The sequence below is a fragment of the Tachypleus tridentatus genome, chromosome 9 (genome assembly GCF_004210375.1).
Source record: "Tachypleus tridentatus isolate NWPU-2018 chromosome 9, ASM421037v1, whole genome shotgun sequence".
Taxonomy (NCBI): Eukaryota; Metazoa; Arthropoda; class Merostomata; order Xiphosura; family Limulidae; genus Tachypleus; species Tachypleus tridentatus.
The window spans coordinates 76,210,336-76,232,835 of NC_134833.1; the positions used below are offsets into that span (position 1 = coordinate 76,210,336).

Genomic DNA, 22,500 nt, shown 5'->3' on the forward strand with positions numbered 1-22,500 from the left:
GCTATGCAACTTTTTCACGAGCAAGCAACATTTATTCATATTTTCGTATCTAAGTAACTACCGCGTTTCCTTTCTGTGTTTTGTTTAGTGTATTACATTAAAATTTATCTAAAAATTATAAAAAGGAATTCTCTGTTACCGCAATGATGGCTTAAGTTTGACGTTTGATCCATTGGCTACGAAATATCACGAACTTAACATCCGTTGATGTAACTAACATATTCTGATTTGACACCATAACTCCCAAGAGTATGAATAATATCTGCTGATATAATTAGCATATCTTAATTTAACACTATAACTCTCATAAGTATGAATACTCTCCAGGAACAATGACGAACAGAGTTATAAAAAATTGATAACTTTATAATATGTAATATTCAAGTAAAACTATACGTTACTTTTCATAAGTTAGATCAAACTAATTATAACATACATACAAAATAATAATAAATAATTTTAAAAATCTACTGCATGAAACGATATATTTATATTTTGTCAAGGTATAGAATGCATACTTTAGGCTTATGCACACATATAGGTTTGCCCATATAAAACCTAATGAAATAAGATTAAAGTATTATTAAATCCAGTTTTGGATTTTCTTCAGTGGACAGTATTTTTTATCATATATTTCATACTTCTGCAGTAAGAGTGTTTTGGCAAGATTTTGTTTATAAACCAATGTATCATTCTAAACTGTGCCTCCAATTTTCATCTAAATGAATGGAGAACTGGTAGAGCAAGTTTAGTGTCATTTAAATGAGAACGTTTTAGCCTTAATTTTGAACGTATGCGACTTCTTCTTTATATAATTTTTTAAAGGTAAATGTGTTACTTCGATTTTATCGTAACTTTATTTGTATAGTCTGACAAAGTGGTTGTATTTCTTTTTGGTCTCCAAAACTTTGTGCTAGCTAATATCTTCTCAATGGCAAAGGTGAGAAAGAAACAGAGAACCAAGGTACTACGTACACAGTGATCAAATTACCGATGTAGAACTAGTTTTACAATATCTCATGAGGACATCTATAACAAAACTGTCTATGTAAACAATTTATTCATTTGTTGTTAAGTACAAAAATATATAAACATGATGTTTAACGTTTTAATCCCTTAGGCTTATTGCTGAGCCATCAGAAAGCCAGTATGAACAAATGTGACTTGTTGACACTCAAAAAACTTTATTTGGTTTGTTTGTTTTTTGAATTTCGCCCAATGCTACTCGAGGGCTATCTGTGCTAGCTGTCCCTAATTTAGCAGTGTAAGACAAGAGGAAAGGCAGCTAGTCATCACCATCCACCGCCAACTCTTGGGCTACTCTTTTACTAATGAATAGTGGGATTGACCGTCACATTATAACGCCCCCACGGCTGAAAGCCAAGTATGTTTGGCGCGACGGGGATGCGAACCCGCGACCCTCAGATTACGAGTCGCACGCCTGGCCATGCCGGGCAAACTTTATTTGGTTCATAAACGTATTCAGTCTCGTATTTTATTGTTTCGTTATATGCGCTGTTTTACGTTTATCTGCTCGCTTTTGTAGTTCAGTTTTAACTTCTTTATGTTTTTAATTTTTTATTTTGTATTTTTCGTATTTATGATTCATAGATTACTTATTTTCATACACTCAATCTCACCCAACCATACGTTCTGAGCTTGTATAGTCCGTCAAATTATTTTAATAAAAGCTGTGAGCATCTTGTTGAATTTTTTTAATAATACGTACTAGTGAAATAATTTTAAAAGAGCCAGTTTTATTCTAACGAATATACTGTGTAATAGATAATATTCTTTCAAATTTTATTTTTAAGGTCAATTCACGGCATGTTCACTTCTGGTAGTTGGAATATTTCGACGTTCATGAACAATGAGAAGTAATGGATTCGTATTTATTGCTTTAGGGTTGTAAGTTTTATCTTTTTTGTACTATATTTTAATATGGACAAACTTATTGTTCTTAAAACTACGAGTTTTCAGTAGTTTTTTTTTTCAAGAACACTTTCAGTATTATATTTAATCTTACCATTGGCTTTTCTCCAAAATTAATGTTTCATAACAGCAACAATTTCGCATTATTTATAACGACATTGTTGACTGTTAGCCGTTTAGAAATATTTATTGATTTAGAACTCTATGTTATCCACTTATCTCTACAGATCAGCGTAGAACCCCAAATCCTCTATATACATTATGGTATAAAAAGTAAAGAAATTATTTTTTGAAAACGGAAGCGATACATCAGGAAGATGTATTGGAACATAATCTCGCCATCTCTATCCTGTTACTTATTCGACTCGTTGGTCAGTGCTGGTAATCTTTATAAATTATTAAAAGGTTAAGCGATCTTTGTGACTTTAGAAACGATTGATCACAAGCTAAAAATAAACATTATGCATGAGCTGAGAATAATTCATTTCTCTCTCTCTCTCTTTTTCTTGTACAAAAAATTGCAGGATGTGTAAGATAAACAAAAATGACCACATGCCAAAATCTTACTGAAAACACATTTGAAGCCGACATATTCATTTTTTTTTTTCAAATTTATCACTATCCTCTTTCACAAACAAATGTTTTGTTCTTATTATCCAAATGATTCTCAACATGAATAAAAAATCATTATCACCAGAAATATAGAACACTAACATGTTTATGGTTTCAACGTTTAAACTTTATTCATGCAACCAATGACAATATAAGGTAGAAAAGAAGTGTAACATAAAGGTTTGATTATTTTAGATTAGTCATATAACCAGTCATATAAAGTAAATAAATAGTTAATGTTTCAGTATTTTAAACTCTATTCTTTGTTTGTAATTAAGCACAAAGCTATACAATGGGCTATCTATGCGCTGCCTATCACGGGTATCGAAACAAGGTTTGTAGCCTTGTAACTCCACAGATATACCGCTGTGCCACTGGTGGGCAAACTCTCGCCATACAAACTTTGTAGCATTGATGTTTGTGTATTGTGAGTCCCAATCATATAAGCGATCGCCAAATAACAAATTTGTAACATTAATGTTTGTGTATATTGGGCACTAGTCATACAACCAATAATTAGACAAAAACAAAATTAATAGTATTAATGTTTTGGAAGCGTGGACCAGACATGAATCAGTCATTGTGGGTTTTTAGAGCAACGTAATGTAAAGACATTTGCTACATTAATGCTTGATTATCTTGAGCTCTATTCATATAACCAATATCTACAAAATGGAAATTGTAATCATAATGTTTGAGCTCTGGTTAAGCTTCTTTTGAAAGGAAGGAGCGTTCTCTTTTGTAAGACATTTTAAATCGAAATTACTAATATTTAGTTCTTTCTCCACCACTTCTGAAACCAGTTTAACCAAGTTGTGCGAGAAAGTAACTTAACTTCCCTTTTACTTCCTGGCTTTTGTTTCCTTTCTAAAGTTGTCGTTTCCTTTGTTTCTATGATATAAATTTCTATAGTGATTATATTTATTTTTGGATTAATTTATTTCTCTATACGAAGGTTTCCAACTATGTTATGTTTCTCATCATTATTATTTCATTCATGTTTTATTTCCCAAATTGCGTTCATTATTTTCTCCATTCCTTTTACAACGTGACTTCCATTTTGAATTTTCTGTTTTTTTATGTCATGCCCTTTACATTATTTAATAGTTTATTACCAATATAAGGGGTTTCATCATCATAATGAAACCCCACAAATTATAATCCTTTAATTTTCACAAAGTCTCGTTTATTTTTCTATTTACGTATTTGAAGTATTTTCTTGTTCTTGAAATATTTTTGGTTATTACTGATGGTTTAAAAATGTTTTTATAAATCTGAGCCGAATTCTTACATTAAAATAACCTCAATATGTTATTTTACTTTATTTATTATTCTCTGTAATTCATTCTTTGCTTAGAGTGAATGCACGTTATTTATCGCATTATTTCCTTTGTTTTCAGGATGGTCTAAATGTAAGTTAATTTGCAATTTTTTCATTAAGTGTAGAGTCAACTTCGAAAACCTTTGAAAACAAGTTTCCAAAACTGAATAAATTTCTTCTTTAATACTACTTTCAGATACACGTTAGATTTTTCTCATGATTTCATCCATGGTTTTTAAAATATCTGACAAAAACTTCACGAATATTTCATGAAATTTAACAACAACAACGAAAAAAGTTGTTCCTTCTTCACAAGCGATTTTCTTGGCCGTAATCAAATCATACTTCACGAGATCTAAACATCTGATGAGATATCCTAACTACATATGCTAAACTAATAATGCAAAACAACCTTTATAATGAAAATATAATACTAAAAATAAAACTAAATATAATAAACATTCCAACGAATACATTAAGTGAAAGGCACTCAAATAAAGATATATAATAACCTTGTGCTGGTCAACTCATCGTATATCTTGCCATAGCTGCATTCTTTGTAAACTATGTCACAACGCCAATTAGTTAACCAGTAGCACATGGATAACCAATCGAGTCGTATGTTTCAAGTTTCGCGCAAAAGTACATGAGGACTATCTGCGATAGCCGTCCCTAATTTAGCAGTGTAAGACTAGAGGGGGGCCTGGCATGGCCAAGCACGTAAGGCGTGCGACTCGTAATCTGAGGGTCGCGGGTTCGAGCCCGCGTCGCGCCAAACATGCTCGCCCACCCAGCCGTTAAATGTGACGGTCAATCCCACTATTCGTTGGTAAAAGAGTAGCCCAAGAGTGATAACTAGCTGCCTTCCCTCTAGTCTTACACTGCTAAATTAGGGACGGCTCGGTGCAGTGGGCTAACAACCAACTCACTTAAATACTTGTTGAAGAATCCGCAAGCGATTGCGACCCTATGTTCCTAGATGGAATCTAATGGTGATAACTAATAACTAACTAAGACTAGAGGGAAGGTAGCTAGTTATCATCACCCACCGCCAAGTCTTGGACTACTCTTTTACCAAATAATAGTGAAATTGGTCGTTACATTCTAACGCCCCCATGGCTGAAATGGCGATCATATTTAGTGTGACGGAGATTCGAATCAGCGACTTTCAGACTACGAACTGAGCGCCGAGCCGATCGAGACGTCATTAACTTTTCAATAGAACATCTTTCGATATGAAAAGAACCGAGTTTAATAAACTTTTTCAATTGCTTTTCGGTTATTTCGTTTGATCATTTTTCTTCGCAACGTTCAAAGATCAATTTATTTACTTTTTAAAACAAATTTTCAAATTGATAATAAATAAATTTTGATCTTTTGTAAATACGACAAACTACGAAAAACTTTAGTAGTAGTAATAAAACTTAGAAAAGAAACTTATAATAGTCTTAAATATGGTGATTAAACTAATGAGCAGAAATAATGTAATTTAACCAAAGATTATATGTTTGTAACTCATTGTCTTTAGAATGAGTTTTTCTTATATAATTCGCAGAGTCTTGTTTATCTTGAATAGTGCAAATCCTTCATTAATAATGTATTAACGTATAAGCGAAGCATCCTTCTCAGAATTCATTGTTTATATTATGGAATTCGTAATGTATATTCCACAGAACCTTTTGAACGTGCATATTCGTGATGCACTCTTCTCAGAAGTTGTTATTTATAACCATATGTAAGACAATCGTACTGTACGAATTGTATTTATGATGTGTTCTAAAATCCAGTTTATTTGTTGTAAATAAAGTAAACGTATTAGTTGAAGTACCTAGATTTTTATTTGTGTTTAAATGTAGCATAACGACAGTTATTAGATTACATTAATGGACTCTACACGACGCTTTGAAAATAATTTTATATGTTAGCCACTTATAACGGAACCTTTATTGATATCTATAAATCATCGTTTCTCTCTTTTATTTTCCATATCTTGCAGTTATACTGATTATCACAGGTGTTACCATATATCCAAATGGATGGAGCACCAGAGAAATTCGAGAAGCCTGTGGTAACATCTCAGACTCCTATGATCCTGGTAAGTTTTTCAACAAGCAAAATCGATACACTTCAGTAGTCACGTATACTGCTGTCTTTTTTAGCTAAACTTTATCACAATCACGTGTATTACTAATAATACATATTAGTGAATATGTAGTTAACTAGAGAGTGTTTGTATAACATCTGTATACAATATACATAGGTGTCACTTCTTTGTGGCTAAAAGATCTTTTTGTAACAGCCCCTATTATTATATATCAAAGTTACAGCTGTGAGTTCAGAAATATTTTTAATTCCATTAAAATCCACTGTAAACAGCTTGTGAATTCTCGCTCACATGATTTTCTTTTCACTTTGCTGTGACTCGGATTTTCTCTGTATTTTAAAATATGTGATCTTGGTGTAAAAACGGTGTTTAATGAACAAGTAAGCAAGCGAAAGAATTCAGTTGATTTCGAACCTTACTTAGTTAGAATATTATTTTCTAGCAGTAATTAAGTTATGTTTCTTTGTTGGTTTTGATTAATATAAATTATTTTTATTGTATAAAATAAGGCAATGAAAAAAGTTACCCTTGACTGTCTTAAAGTAAGTTTGTGATCTAATGTTCCTTTATGGAAACGCACATCACTGAATTTTGTGATCTATACTTTGAAAAGTGACTTAGTGAAGTTAATGATCTTAGCCTGAGGAAGTACTCCAAATAATTTTGTGAACTTGGCACAAGGAAGAAGAAGAATGAATTATTTGACCATTACCAAAGGAAGCGTATTAGTGAATTAAATTACACGGATAAATTTCATTAGTGAATAACATTTCCTTAACTTGAGTGATACGTAAGTCAATTTATTAATTTTAAAAAGTGGATTTTTTGTTGTTTTTTTTTAAATTTCGCGAAAAGCTACTCGAGGGCTATCTGCGCTAACCGTCCCTAATTTAGCAGTGTAAGACTAGAGGGAAGGCAGTTAGTCATCATCACCCACCGCCAACTCTTGAGCTACTATTTACCAACGAATAGCGGGATTGACAGTAACATTGTACTCCCCCACGGCTGAAAGGGCGAGCATGTTTGGTGGGAGCGGGATTCGGACCCGCGACCCTCGGATTACGAGTCGAACGCCTTAACACGCTTGGCCATGCCGAGCCTGAAAAAGTGGAATACATCAAACAAATAAGTGAACCCAGACTGAACGAATAAGTCAACGAATGAAGTGACCGTTGTTTGATGAGGTGTACAAGTGGCTTAAATGACGCTAAACTAAAGAAGCACATAAATAAGTAAGCTTACAAAAAGTAATACATCAATGAATTATCTGATCCATTTTTAACGATAATAATCATTACAGTAAATGACTTTAATCTAATTGAATAAGTTAGTGAAATAAATGACATAAATCTCAAGATTTAGGGAAGGATATCAGCTAAAGGCTTGTAGTTCTGGTTTGAAAATGTACAAGGAAGGGTTAATAGACCAACTTTAAGGAAGTATATCAACGAAAGTCCACTAGCACTAGTTGGAGAAAGTATATTAAGGACGAGGTGATAGTTCTAGTTTGAAGAATGATATCAAGAAAATGTTAGTAATGCTGATCTGACGAAATATATCAATGAAGTATTAATGGTTCTGGTTAAAAGACGTATATCAGAAGACAGATTGTTGTCTTGTTTCGAAAATGTATATCAATGAAGTATTAATGGCCCTGGTTAATTAAAGGATGTATTTCGAAAAAGAAATTGTATCTTGCTTTGAGAAAATATATTAGAGAGCACCTAAAGTTTCTTGTTTAAAAAGAGTTATTAGAGCTGGTTTGAAGAAGTATGTCAAAAAGTGTTTGTCAAGCTGATTTAAAGGTATATCAAGAAAGTGTTTGTCAAGCTGGTTTAAAGGTATATCAAGAAAGTGTTGGAAGAGCTGGTTTGAGAAAGTATATCAAGAATTAATCAGTAGATTTGTTTTGTTTGTTTTAGAATTTCGCGCAAAGCTACACGAGGGCTATCTGTGCTAGCCGTCCCTAATTTAGCAGTGTAAAATTAAAGGGAAGATGGCTAGTCATCACCACCACAGCTAACTCTTGCGCTACTCTTTTACCAACGAATAGTAGGATTTACCGTAATATTATAACGCCCCCACGGATGAAAGGGCGACATGTTTGGTGTGACGGGGATTCGAATTCACGACCCTCAGGTTACGAGTCGAACGCCTTAACCCACCTGGCCATGCCTGGCCTAGTCAGTAGAACTGGCTTGTGAAAGTAAATCATAAAATGGTTAATAATACTGGTTTAAGACTATATCAAGAAAAGGGTTAATGGTTATAATAGTGGGTAAATACACAGTACCGCGTAGAGTAATCTAAAATTCATTAGTATCCACTAGTACGGAAAAAAATTAAATTTATATGGATACTAGGTTCAACACTTTCATGTGTCCTCTTTAGTCGAACGTTTGTTTGTGAGGAAAACACGTACAATGTTTATATTTGATGAAATTTCCAAATCCATTAAAGGCATATGACGTCATAAAGAGGTTCAGCTTAAAGTGATCTTCAGAGGTAGTTTGGCAACCTTTGAATTAACAAACTTTCCGTGATTTTTTTCTGGTATAATTTCTAGTTTTGTGTGTTGTTTGACTAATTTCCATTTGGTTTTATGATTATGTGTTAAAAAATAACATTATTTGTTTGATCATTTTAACATTCTTTTTTACGTTCTCCTAGTTTGATGTCTAAATTTCTACCCGTTCCACCAAAATAAACTTTTTTCAGGATTGGCAGAGCACTAAATAGGCAACCTGATCTTTGTTTTGAAGAAGACTTATTTGGGGGTAAAAAACTTTAACGATGACGAGATATTTATAAACAAATTTGAAATTGTTATTCATCATCCATTTCACCAAAGTCACAATATTAGATCTGTAGTTAATGCTAAGCATTTTATTCTTATTTTCACATATATACCAAGGACAGATAGCAGTTTTAGTTTGAAATTTTTTCAAGGGCTAATGGTTCTGGTTTGATGAAGTAGTTATGGTTTTAAAAGATATATATATATATATAAAGAATGGCTTAGTAGTCACTTGTTGAGGATACATCAAGAAAGTATTAGTTCTTAGTTTTGAAGGTAATGTTGAAGAAGGCTTAGTAGTCCTGATTTGAGGGGTATCAACGAAGAGAGTGACATCTGTTTTCTTTCAAAGTGTTATTTTGTCTTAAATTCATAAAAATAGTGATAATATTCACTGTGCGACGATACAGAGTTTTCACAGCATTCAATTTGAATTTTGTTTGATTAATTTTCTTAAACTTGCCTGAGTGTCGCTCGTGTGCAGGGTATGTACATTTATAATTATTATGTGTGCAGGGTATATTCATTTATGATTATTATGTGTGCACGGTATATACATTTATAATTATTATGTGTGGAGGGTATATACATTACGATTATTATGTGTGCGGAGTATATTCATTTACGATTATTATGTGTGGAACGTATATACATTTATAATTATTATGTGTGCAGGGTATATTCATTTGTGATTATTATGTGTGCAAGGTATATACATTTACAATCATTATGTGTGCAAGATGCATACATTTAAGAATACGATAATACGTAATGTACAGATTGGTAGCTTTTTATTTAAACTAATCTTGAAAATTTTTGGAAAATATTACAGTAAAGTTTAACATTAATAGCAAAGAACGGCAAAGCACCACATATCTGTCTTTCAATATTTCAACATTAATTGACATGTGCACAAACCCTGAAGAAGAATATACTATATACTAGGTGTACTTTTGCAGGGACCCCGAAAGTAATTTGTTTCAGGAGTAAACAAACCCAAACTTAAAAGTAACAAATGCTTTTTTAATTCCTGCTTTTGAAGTTCAAATGCCATTTTTTTGTTGTAGCCTACAATATGGCATGCGCACGTTTTGCTGCGTCACGACAAATTTCAACGTTAGCGTTCATTATGACGCCATTTTAGTGTCTACTGACTGACTGACAGAAAACACATTACTGTACTCTGGTGCGAGTAGCTTAAACAGGTGACCCCTTTAGGCAGTATTCGGCTCCCTTTCGGGGAGTATCAAATGTGGTGCCGTTGCAAGCCACCTACAAGTATTTATGAACCATTTATACAACAATATTACGTACATAGATATTGATTTTAATTTGCTGATTTTGTATAGTTAAGTTTGCCTTCAAAAACATGACTGTTAGTTGTTTTATGTTTTCCATTTCAGGAACTTGTCATTTATCTTCATCTTTATATTTGTTGGGAACAGGCGTGATTCTGCTAACTCTCTGCATATTTATTTCATGTTGGGCTTCTCGGACTAAACCTCATTCCTGTCGAATATGACCAATGGATAGGGATATAGTTGACCTTTAAAAACTCATCTGTATTCAACTATGTTTTGTGAGTTTTTATATACTTGATCTTCAAGACATGAACGTTATAAGGTTATATGGCACAAGAACATTCATGTTTTAATTTTAAACGAGTTGTTAACCACAAGTGATTAAAATAAATGAGTAAATTTATGTAAAAAATGAATAAAAGTACAAGTGAGGATTATAAAAATGGAACAACAAACGCAACAACAAGAGAATGCAAATATTTTTCACAAGAAATTTGCTAGTAAATTATAGTAGGTCAATGAACAGGCAATTTAAGAAAGAATGTTCTGGTATAATTATAAGACGCTGCCTTTCAGTAGATCTAGAATTTAAACAAAATTACGTTTGAAAAACAAACAAAACACTTTGATTTATCTGTAAAATACTGTTGAGCGGAATGTTTTGTTAATGTAATAATAAATTAACCGTTCTTGTAAATATATATTTACATCACAAAACTCAAATCCTCTGTTAATTTACTTTTTTACTGAACTGTTCTTTATTTTATCGGTTTCGTAGTATTATAGTATTATATTATTTCAGTATGAAAATTTATCCTGAATAACCTTAATGCTAATTTTTAGTGTATTTATACATATTGAAAAACATTATGAGAGGTTTTTAATTGTAGTCAAGTACAAAGCTACAACAACGAACTATTTGAGCTCTGCCTACCAAGGATATTGAAATCAGCACATTACGATAAAACTCCAATAAATTGTCGGCTACACAAATCAACGTTTTAGGGATTCTTCAAAATAAACATACTTTGAGTGATTTGAAAAAAAAAGACAAAGTTTTAGGAAGGATGGAAATAAAACACAACCACTATTACTATATTATGAAATATTGTTTAAGAAAAATCTTCAAAACGGTAGTAACTAAAGAGAAGTACTCGTTGAATTATAAATATTTTTCTACTAACGTTTTAAAAAGGGTGAACAAACAAAGTCACTTTTGATCGACTATACTAATTTTATAAAAGTAATCATGAAAGAGACTTGAGTACTGTTGCTGATATATGGATATCGCTCGACAGAAATTTTAAAAAAGAAAGAAATGAGAGCACTCTTGTTGAATTATAGAATATGTTGAACAGAGTTTAGACACAAAAGCACTTTTGTTGAATTATAAGACAGTGTTCGACAGTATGGAGAATACTCACTTCGAATGTAGAATTTCTACAAAGTTAGTTACTGAACAAAGAAGAACAGTAATTTTAATTTTTCATACATAACATAGAAAACATACAGAGGGTTGAATATGTTATTGTAAAGCGATTTTCAACATGCAAATCAGCAAGTCACATGACAACCACGGTCAATAAAAAATTACGGTGGAATTATGTGTATTCGAACTACATTTTCACATATCTGGCATGCTATGAATATCATTATGTTATCACTTTTGGAAAGGATATGTAACAACCCTTTGAGACGTAAAATCTTCGTGTACTCAAATCATAAAAACGTGTTTTAATCAAAGATTTAGCATTTCTCGGATGGGTATGTATATATTATATGTGGGGATTATTAATAGCATTGAAAACAAAGGAATGTTGGTGAACTTGGAGGACCAGGATCATCCAGAAAGAGACCTGCAAAGAACCCTATTCCATCTGTGGTAAGCAAAGTACCACAGTACAAAGTCTTTTAGTAGGTGAGAATTCAAGAAAACATAGGTCACAAACAAACAAATGTCCACTCTTGACCCACGTAACAGTGCGAAATATAATCAAGAATATTCTCTAGATGTGAGGACAGGATCATGGATTCATTAAGATAAGGCTTCCGATCGTACTTCCATTGGGTACCTGAAGCAGTTGGAGAATGAAATGGGTACTAATGCTATCCCATATGAAATCATACTGGTCAAGTAGCCAAAACGTAGCATCTATGTATATCTCTGCGATCGAAGTAGTGAAGTAAACGCTGAGATAACGTCGTCCTAATACACTATATCGATTTTGGAAAGTACAAACAGAGAAGAATGATGCGCTTTGGATATGAAAGCTTTAAGGATACTGCTATAATGGAAACTACGCTGCAGGATTATTATCAAGATGAACGTCATCAGACAGAGCATGACCTATCGTGGCGATACAGGTAGTAACTGTTTCAATATAATGGTTTCAATCCTCTGTATAACATCAACCATGTTATAAAACTGAGTTTCAAAAAGCAACTTTGGGAAATTTAGTTATAAATAGTTCAGCTAAGTCGATGGTATACGTGTTGTCATCGAGTAGAACTTTGTAGTTTTAGGTGTAGAAGATGGCTTTATGTGAATTATGCTTTTTAATCCAATATTTTTTTTGTTATTCAGTTTCACAGCTAAATTTATCGCTTCGCCTTTTTTCTTTTCATTTTACGTTATGGTAAATTGTGGTATGAAACAATAACACGTACAGAAAGCACTTCTGATTAACTTAGATTGGCTTTTTTACAAATATTTTCTAACTTAACTTCATCTTTAGATAAGACAAGCTGAGTGCTAAATTTAGTTTGAAATTCCCACACAGTAATAAAGGGACTAAATTTGCATATCAATTTATATGAAAACTGTACTAAAAATACCATTTTAATGAAAATTACCATAGGGAAATATTGTACAGTAATATATATTGATCTCAAAGTGTATATAAAAATTGTTTCTAAATTTCAATGTAAAAAATTACATCTTGGGGTCATATAACAATGTTTGATGGACTGTGTTATTTATTTGATGTCTGTACCTTCATAAAACAGTGAATTATACGTGTATATATATATATATACTCTTCAAAAAAAGAAACGCAAAAGGCAAAATATGAGACAAATTGTTAACAAGTTTATTCCGGGTAGTTCTGTATGACATGTGTGAAACTTTGCACATTCACTGCTGAACATCCAAAGTCGACAAAGGCGAAGTCCACGCTCACTAGTTGAAGTTTAACGTCACTCAACGTCAACAACGAGTATGCCCCCCGTGAGCATCAATAACTGCTTGGAATTTCCTGCCCATGGAAGCGATGAGATGACGAATCACATCCTGTGGAATGGCTGTCCACTCAGCCTGCAAAGCTGCTGCAAGCTGAGGTAGAGTCTACGGTTGAGGTTGTCGCCCGTCGCAGACGTCGGTCCAACTCGTCCCAAAGATGTTCGATGGGGTTTAAATCTGGTGATCTGGAGGGCCAGGGAAGAACGTTGATGTTGTGGTGTCTCAAGACGACAGTGGCGAGTCGGGCTGTGTGAGGATGGGCGTTGTCATGTTGAAAAACTCGTTGATGTTCGCCATGATGGGTTGCACATGGGGCCTAAGAATCTCGTCGACGCATCGTTGAGCCGTAAGATTCCCTCGAATGTGCAAAAGGTCTGTTCTGGTATTGTAGGCGATGTCAGCCCACATCATAACGCTGCCACCACCAAATCTGTCAACATCCTGCACACAGTTTGCTGCAAAACGTTCACCTCAGCGACGGTAAACACGGGTCCTTCCATCCTGCCTACGAAGCATAAAACGTGATTCATTGCTGAGCCAAACATGCCTTCATCGTCGATGAGGCCATACCCGATGTGCCCGAGTCCATTGCAGCCGTGCTTGACGATGTTGCTGGGTGAGGATGACGCCTCTGACTGGCCGTCGAGGTCGGATTCCTGCATCTCGTAGACGGTTGCGTACGGTCTGATCGGAAATCCTACGCAGCCCTGGTATGGTTGAGGCAGTAGACATGGCAGTGGTGGTCCTATCCCGAAGGTGACGTAACCGGATGTTGCGATCTTGTGCGGGCGTGGTCACACAAGGTCTGCCAGATCGTGGACGGTCACGAGTTGATCCATGTTGTTGGTGGCGATTCCATAACCTTGTGATGGTGCTTGGGTGGACATTCACAGCTCTGGCAACATCTGATCGAGATTCGCCTGCTTCCAAGCGACCAATGACGTTGTTGCGTTGTGCTTCAGTCAGTCTTGGCGTAAATGTATTGCGTGTTGGTGGCTTAACACTGAGCTATGGAAACCGAGAACCCGTCACTTTTATAGGGATTTTGCACATGTTGCACTTGCAGAACATGCAGATCTCTCAAACAAATTTATTGGACACGCATGCGTTTTGGCGAAAAATCCGATGTTTTCCTCCGTTTTCTAAGTGCACAACTTTTATTGTTATTTTGGTCTGACAATCAGTGCCTTAACACATGTAACATCACATACTCTGAGCTTGTAACGTTATTACATATATTTCTCTTTAAAATAACAAAAATATCCCTTTTGCGTTTCTTGTTTTGAAGAGTATATATATATACACACACACACATGTGTAGTTATATTGCTAATCTTACGACTTACTGAGGTGTAAAATACTCTTTATTTTAATTTTTCTTTATGGACTCTGATAGTCTTCGATGAAGGTAAAGTTTGTGTTTTAATGTAGGGTTTCTCAAACAGCTGCTCATTGGAATATAACCCTTCATCCTTACTACCATATAACCTCTATATTTTATTTACAATATCAGACACTGAAATACTGAACCAAATTAATGAGCGTAACATTACTGCCAAATAGATAGAAATATCCTTTTCCATTGAAACAATTGTGACAATTCTGGAATGAATGTTAGGGAAGTTATTTTCTAGTGCTAGTTTGTTTTTTTAATATCGCGCAAATTTACAAGAGAGCTATTTGCGCTAGCTGACCCTAATTTAGCAGTTAAGATTAGAAGGAGGGCAGCTAGTCATCACTACCGACAGCCAGCTCTTGGGTTACTCTTTTACGAACGAAAGGTTGAACTGACAGTCACATTATATCGTCTTCACTGCTGAAAGGGTGAATAGGTTTCGTATGATGGGGATTCGAATCCGCGACCCTCACATTACGAGTCGAGCGCCTCAACCATCCGGCCATGCCAGTCAGCTTCTATGTCTTAAATGGCTACCCTTCGTGAATCTCTTGATTTATAAAAGTACAAAAACCGAATGATACAATTATATATCTGTGGTACTGAATTCAGTTGCTTGTGTATGAAAATAGTTGGATCAACGCAATAGCATTTAGCTTCAAGAGAAACTTATGTTGGTTCAACTTTTCACTGAAAATATAAAGCTACTATTATCTTATATTCTAACGACCCCTTTGGGAACTGCAACCCACTGTTTGGGAAACCCTGCTCTAACGACTGTGTATTAATGTTTTATTCGCTCATTCTTTTTCTGTTCAGTTTTATGATGTATTGTCATGAAAAATAGAATGTTAATAGCAGAAGTATAAAAATTTAATAAATGAACCTATGCCTACCAAAAATTCTCGAAATCAACAACGTAGTGAAAGCCACGATTTAGAAATCTATTCAATATTATTTTTGTTAGTTGAGGTTAAAATTCTAATAATTATCAATTATATTTTTATCTTTTTGTAATGTTTTCTTTATTATACTATTCAGAATACTTTATTGTAAAATTTTGAAGCTCTAATTCTATATCGTTCATCAAACTATCAGATATTATGCTTCCAGAAGTTATTTACGTATGCTTTTAACAACAAACGTGTGCGTTCTAGTTAAACTCGTTTCTTTTCGTTCTTCATGTACAAACAAAAATTATTAAATTCTATTTTACGCAGCCTTACTTCATTTTGTTTTTGTAATTACAACAAACACGAATAATACAACAATTACAGAAAGCACAACAATCTTTTTTTTTTTTTGTCTTTCCTTGAAGTTAAGTGCAAAGCTACACAACGGGCTAGTTGTGTACTGCTCAAGGGATATCGAAACCTGGTTTATAGCGTTGTAAGTTCAAAGGCATAACACTGTGCCAGTCTATTTTTAATAAACCAGTATTATGTAGCAAAAATATTATAGTAACTTTTGTTTCGACATGTTTATAATACACGATAAACTAGTACTATTGCGTCCGTAAAGAGCAACAACTTTGGTCTGATTCATTATTAAAGAAGATGGGCTTGGCATGGCCTAGCGCGTTAAGACGTGCGCTTCGTAATCTGAGGGTGACGGGTTCGCGCCCGAGTCGCGCCAAACCTGCTCGCCTTCACAGCCGTGGGGGCGTTATAATGTGACGGTCAATCCCACTTTTCGTTTGTAAAAGAGTAGCCCAAGAGTTGGCGGTGGGTGGTGATGACTAGCTGCCTTCCCAGTCTTACACTGCTAAATTAGGGAAGGCTAGCACAGATAACCCTCGAGTAGCTTTGTGCGAAATTCCAAAACAAACAAACAAATTAAAGAAGATATATAATTTTTGAAAAATTACGCTACTAACAAATGCTTCATACTGTAAATAATAAAGTATATTATTGTATATATATATATATAATAGTTATGTTATAAAAGATAATTTCATTGTTTAAGCAATACGTTAACTGAAAATTATAAAAAAAGTTAGAGCAAAAAACGTTTATATTTTCGCGACTTTAAAAAACAGGTTCATCGAAATAATACAAAGACCAAAAGTCAATAAACGTGAAAGTTAAAAATATGACTATCCTAACATGATAATATCAAGACTTAAAGATCATAGTTTAGCAAATACGGAATTTCCGTAATAAATAACTTGTTTATTAAAGTTAAAAATAACATCAACAAAAAAAGAATAAAAAAAGAAATATAGAGAAATTAGGGAACGTGGATCAACAAAATATTACATGACCATAACAGAGAAGACTGAAACTTCATACATAAAGAACATGACCCTACACGTGGTTCACAATAAGAAAACGTACGTGAATCCTGAACAGATAAAGGGCTTAAAGAACACGATTAACAACGGGGATTAAAGTAAAATGGTCAGATTTTCTGGAGTCCAAAGGAAGTCACCTAGAAATTTGGTTGCATTTAAAAAAATACTTCTTTTCATAAAAAAATGCATATCATCTTATGACTATACTTTCCATTAAAAATTAATTTCTTTAAAAAATAAGGAGTGCGTTTTGGAAACATGCAATAGAAAATAATGGCATTTACAAAAAATAAATACTGTTTAATTATTACAATTCTTATTTGAGGATATTTTCTTAAAAACCTAAGATATTTTGGACATTCAGCGTATATCCCAAATTAAAGCAAATTAATTTCATACTGTTTTGTCAATTATCACAATATTACTATGTACTGAATATTAACATAGGACATTTAAATGATTTCATAGTATAAAGGTCAACGGCTAAAGCCTAACAATGTTTTATGAGATAATAAAATAGCTGATTTCATATTATTATACCCTCAATAAGTATATGACTATCTTTATATTTAAACGTTAATATATGGAAATGAATAATATTATACGAAGGCAGTCATAGTGCTTACCAGTATTAATTTTGATAATGTGGACATTTAAGTCCATTATATCCCAAAAGTGGGACATTTTCGCATCTCCTAAAGTTTCTGGAGGACAGAGGGACAGACATCTCGAAAACAGAATTGTACCACCAAAATTAGGACATTTAGTCACTTTAGTTTAGAATCAAGTTATAAACCACCTATGAGAAACTTATACATAAAAAGAAAAGACGAGAAAGCGTGGCAGGAACATTTAATTTGTCATGAACTTAAAACAAACCACAATACAATACAGAAAAAGCACGGTATGTAAGAAATGTGTTGAAAGATATGTAAAAAAAAATCATCGGTAAACGTTTGGAATTTATTTTCAATGACATAAAGATATACCTATCATTAAGCGTTATTAGCATTACTACCCTGGCATAATTTCATCTGAAATTAAGAACAAATACAGAAATGATTTTTGTGATTTATCCTCTTGGAGACTTAAGTTTAATTTGGTAAAAAAGTCATTATTTTACTTTATTGTGCTGTTTGTAGCAGGCCTAATAGTAAGGGTATCTTTTTTATTTATCCTCTTAGAGACTTAACTTTAATTCAGTAAAAACAAATCGTTATTTTACTTTTTGAGTTTTTTTGTAACATGCCTGGTAGTAAGTGACGGTCAATCCCATTATTTGTTGGTAAAAAGTAGAGCGAAAATTGGCGATAGATGGCGATGACTACCTAGCTACCTTCCCTTTGTCTATGACTTGAGCAGACAGCTCTCGAGTGGCATTGTGATAAATACAACAAATAAACAAAGCATTTTGTGGTAAGTATAAATGAGAACTTTTTTTTAAAAATCAAGCGCCAACCTTTATAATGGATCATAAGCACTGTGCACACCATAGGATCGAGTCTCACATTTTATCGTTAAAACATTAAATGTCCTTAAGCTTATTGCTAAGCCATCGGAGGTGGGGAAATAAATTGTTTATGAAATGGATTTCCAAGGACATTGAAGATACGGATTTTAAAAAGTTGATTTGTGACGATACAATATATAGTTTAAAAATTATCGAATGCAGCTAAAGCTATCAAAGTGAAAATAACATTTATGTCTCAACAAAATGGTTTTAATTGAGTAATCGGAGGTTGGGAAGTTATAATTGTAATTATCATTTGCAACACCACAGAATATTCAATAAAAATATAAATACGAAAGACTTGAGGTTTTTCTCTTTTTTTATTTTATGCAAACAATACTAAAAGTCTTTATAAAACACACAAACATTTTTAGTTAATAATTATTTCAGCAAATAAGCTTAACTTCCATTTTAACTTCTTCATTTCCTTTAAGAAACAGTATCAAAATCTGGATTACAAACCATGCTCATCGGTATATGCACAACCATGAGGTCTATCAAGTACTTTATCTTTTGTGAGAAAGTCGACTCAAATATTGTTTGGCATATTAACAGTTACTGAAAATTATTTAATGTTTTGTAAACCAATGTAACTATATTTTTAAGTGGTCTAGACAAATTGCATGAAACAAAAAACTTTATAAAGAATTACTACAGTCACTTTCAGGAATATTTACAAAACTCTAAGTACTTTATGACCACAAGTTTTCTAAAGTATTGCCGGAAATTAGCTTTACAATTAAATACTATTTGTGGAAGCCAAATATCTCAAAAGAGATATCATTTAGGTAGTAATTTTTACAAAGATGTGCGTTTTTTCAAGAAATATAACAGTTTTAGTTGGTTTAATATACTGCCCCGGGATATACGACTCTTCATGATGTCAATAAATTGAAATGTTCTTGTCACATTTAGACAGTAGTTTTCAACAAAACTGATGGTTTCTCAAGAGATCTGATTTATTTAGTTGGTTTTAAAAATATTTTAAAATATATTTTCTAGTTCTTCTGAAGACGTTACTTATACGACCATGAAATTTGATTTTTCTGTCACATTTCTGTGTTATCGCTGGATTCTGCCAATAACTCTCAAATAAGTTGAATTATAAATAGAAGTAAAAGCAATGGCCATTTTATTAGGTACACTTGCTCTTTAATGCAAATAGCTAAACAGCAAATCACGTGGCTGCAACTCAACATATAAAACGTGCAAACAAGGTCAAGAGGCTCAGTTGTTGTTCGACCAAATATTAGAATGAGGAAGATGTGTGATCTAAGCGACTTGAACCGTGGAATGATTGTTGGTGCCAGACGTGGTGGTTCCAGCATCTCAGAAACTACTGACCTTCTAGGATTTTCACGCACTACAATCTCTAAAGTTTACAAAGAATGGTGCAAAAAACAACAACAAGAAAAACATCCACTGAACGGCATATCTGTAGGCGAAAATACCTTGTTAATGAGATAGATCAGAGGAAGATGGTCAGACTCGTTCAACCTGATAGGAAGGCCACAAATACTCAAACAACCACTCTTTACAACAGTGGTTTGCAGAAGAGCATCTCTGAACGCACAACGTATCGAGCCTTGAAGCGGATGGGTTACAGTAACAGAAGACCACGCCAGTTTTCATTCCTGTCAGGAAAATGAGGCTACAGTGGACACGGGATTAGTAAAACTGGATGATTGAAGATTGTAAAAACGTTGTATGATTTGCCGAATCTCGATTTCTGTTGAGACATACATATGTTAGAGTCAGAATTTGGCGTAAACAGCTTGAATCCATGGATCCATCCTGCCTTGTGTCAATAGTACAGGCTGCTGCTGGTGGTGTAGTGGTGTGAGGAATGTTTTCTTAGCTCACATTAGGCCTCTTAATACCATTTGAGCATCAGTTGAATGCCCCAGCGTACCTGAACATTATTGCTGATCATGTGCTTCCCTTTATGGCCATAGTATACCCTTTTTTCAATGGCTACTTCCAGCAGGATAATGCACCATGTCACAAAGCACGCATTATCTCAAGCTGGTTCCACAAATATGACAGTGACTTTAGTATACTCCAATGGCCTGCACAGTTCCCAGATCTCAATCCAATATAGCCTACATTTGGGATGAAGTGGAACGGGAAGTTCACAACATGAATGTGTGGCCAACAAGTCTGCAGAATCTGCATGATGCTATCGAGCCATCATGGACCAAAATCCCTAAGGAATGTTTTCAGCACATTGTTGAATCTATGCCAAAAAGAATTCAGACTGTTTTGGAGTCAAAATGGGATCCTACCTGGTACTAAGTAAGTGTACTTAATAATATGGCTACTTAGTCTACACTTGTTGCGTTTTAAGCCTAAACTTGGAAGTTATTTGATTAATAGTGCACTTAATGAATAGCAGAACTTTGAAATTTTATCAGATAATCTCTTAAATAATCATTATCATTGTATATTTTGCCCCCAATAGCACAGCAATATATCTTTGGGTTTAGAACGCTAGAAACCAGGTTTTGATACCGGTGGTGGACAGGGCACAGGTAGCCCTTTATGTAGCTTTGTACTTGCAAACAAATAATTACATATTTTGAATTCTGACTAACTTTTTACACTCTAAAGCTCGTCTTTTCTGAAACTTTCTAAATACTTTTAGTTCAGAAATTACTACAACGTTTCAGATATTGTGTTTTAATCGACTCTTAGTTGCACAACGTTTAAGGACTACATCAAACAACAATTCATTTTTATTTTTAATTTCTACACCGCATAGCGGAGTATAAGTTATATTTTAGTAAAAGCAATGAACGATTTCACTCTATGAAATTTGTTTTATCATTTGTTTTTTAATTCAACAACCAAGGTTTTACAATACATCTTATTTGATAAAACACCAGCAGTAACCGATAAGTACTTGTCAGTTATAGTTCGCGTTTTAAAGGACCTCTTTCAAAGAAGTTGTGAAAAAAAAAAGTTGAATGTTCAATAAAAACAAAAAAGTTGTGAAAAGTGGTTTATTACAATTATTAAAACAACATCTGTTAACTAAACTCATATCGTGTTGTATGCAAGTCTTCCTAAAATGATTAACTAATGCAGTGTGTAAAACTAATAATAAAAACAGTTAGTTAGAGAACGATAATTATAATCTATAAACACAAGTATGAGATTATTATAGAACAATAACTCTAGACGCACTAATTTCGACAATAAAATGGTTTCATAAATAGAGCATGTAGTTTATCATAATTACAAATAGTCCAATCTTTGTTCAAGTTAGCTTCCCTCAACATGAATCTTCCCAAAATAACATAGCACATACGTTTTGTAAAAAAATAAGAAAGTTAAAAATAAAATGTAATGTTAAAGGAACTGACATTTTTGCAACTTATAATAAAATGCTATGAAAATATTACATATTTCAATGATTCCAACAAGTCCTATAAGGGTATTTAAAAAATGCGAGTGATTATTTTTCTAACATTTCTAGAGTGCAAACACAGACACTTGGTGTATCCTCAAAGAATTGCTCCCTAAAAGGCTCAACAACAGAACAGTGAACTAAATTAAAATACCGTTATAGCAGTTGTGTTTGACAGGCAACCTGAAAATGCTAGTGTTCTATAAAACTGGATAAAAAGAATTAGTTTTGGACTGAATTGGTACAATGGGGCTTATGAGATCATGTGGTCAAACTTGCGGTTGTAAAGAATTAATTGTTAATAAACGAGATCCTAGGTTGTTACTTTACACAAATGTTAAATAACATTATTTGAATAAATGTTAATAAAAGTTTGCAATAAAAATGATGTTATGGGATAAACCATAGATGGCGCCTACATCTCGTTGGTAGGTTGTTTTTAACGCAAAATTACACAAAGGGGCTGCTATCTGTACTCTGTCCACTAAGGGGAATTTAACCTTGGACTCAATGTTCTAAGTTAGAAATCTTACTGATGATCCACTGGAGGACGCCTAATTTTAAGGTCACATAAACCCGTTTTTATG

The 22,500-nt window shown here is 33.5% G+C and overlaps 1 protein-coding gene across 2 annotated transcripts in view; it reads left to right on the forward strand.

Annotated features, from left to right (window-relative positions):
• LOC143225533 (LHFPL tetraspan subfamily member 6 protein-like) overlaps window positions 1–15,923 on the forward strand; it is a 41,882-nt gene extending 25,959 nt beyond the window's left edge. For both annotated transcript variants that reach the window (XM_076455163.1, XM_076455162.1), the window contains 2 exons: window positions 5,862–5,960; window positions 10,170–15,923. In XM_076455163.1, coding sequence (XP_076311278.1) covers window positions 5,862–5,960; window positions 10,170–10,288 — 218 coding nt within the window. In that variant the 3' untranslated portion in view covers window positions 10,289–15,923. The remainder of the gene's footprint in view (window positions 1–5,861; window positions 5,961–10,169) is intronic.
• The last annotated feature ends 6,577 nt before the right edge of the window (window positions 15,924–22,500 follow it).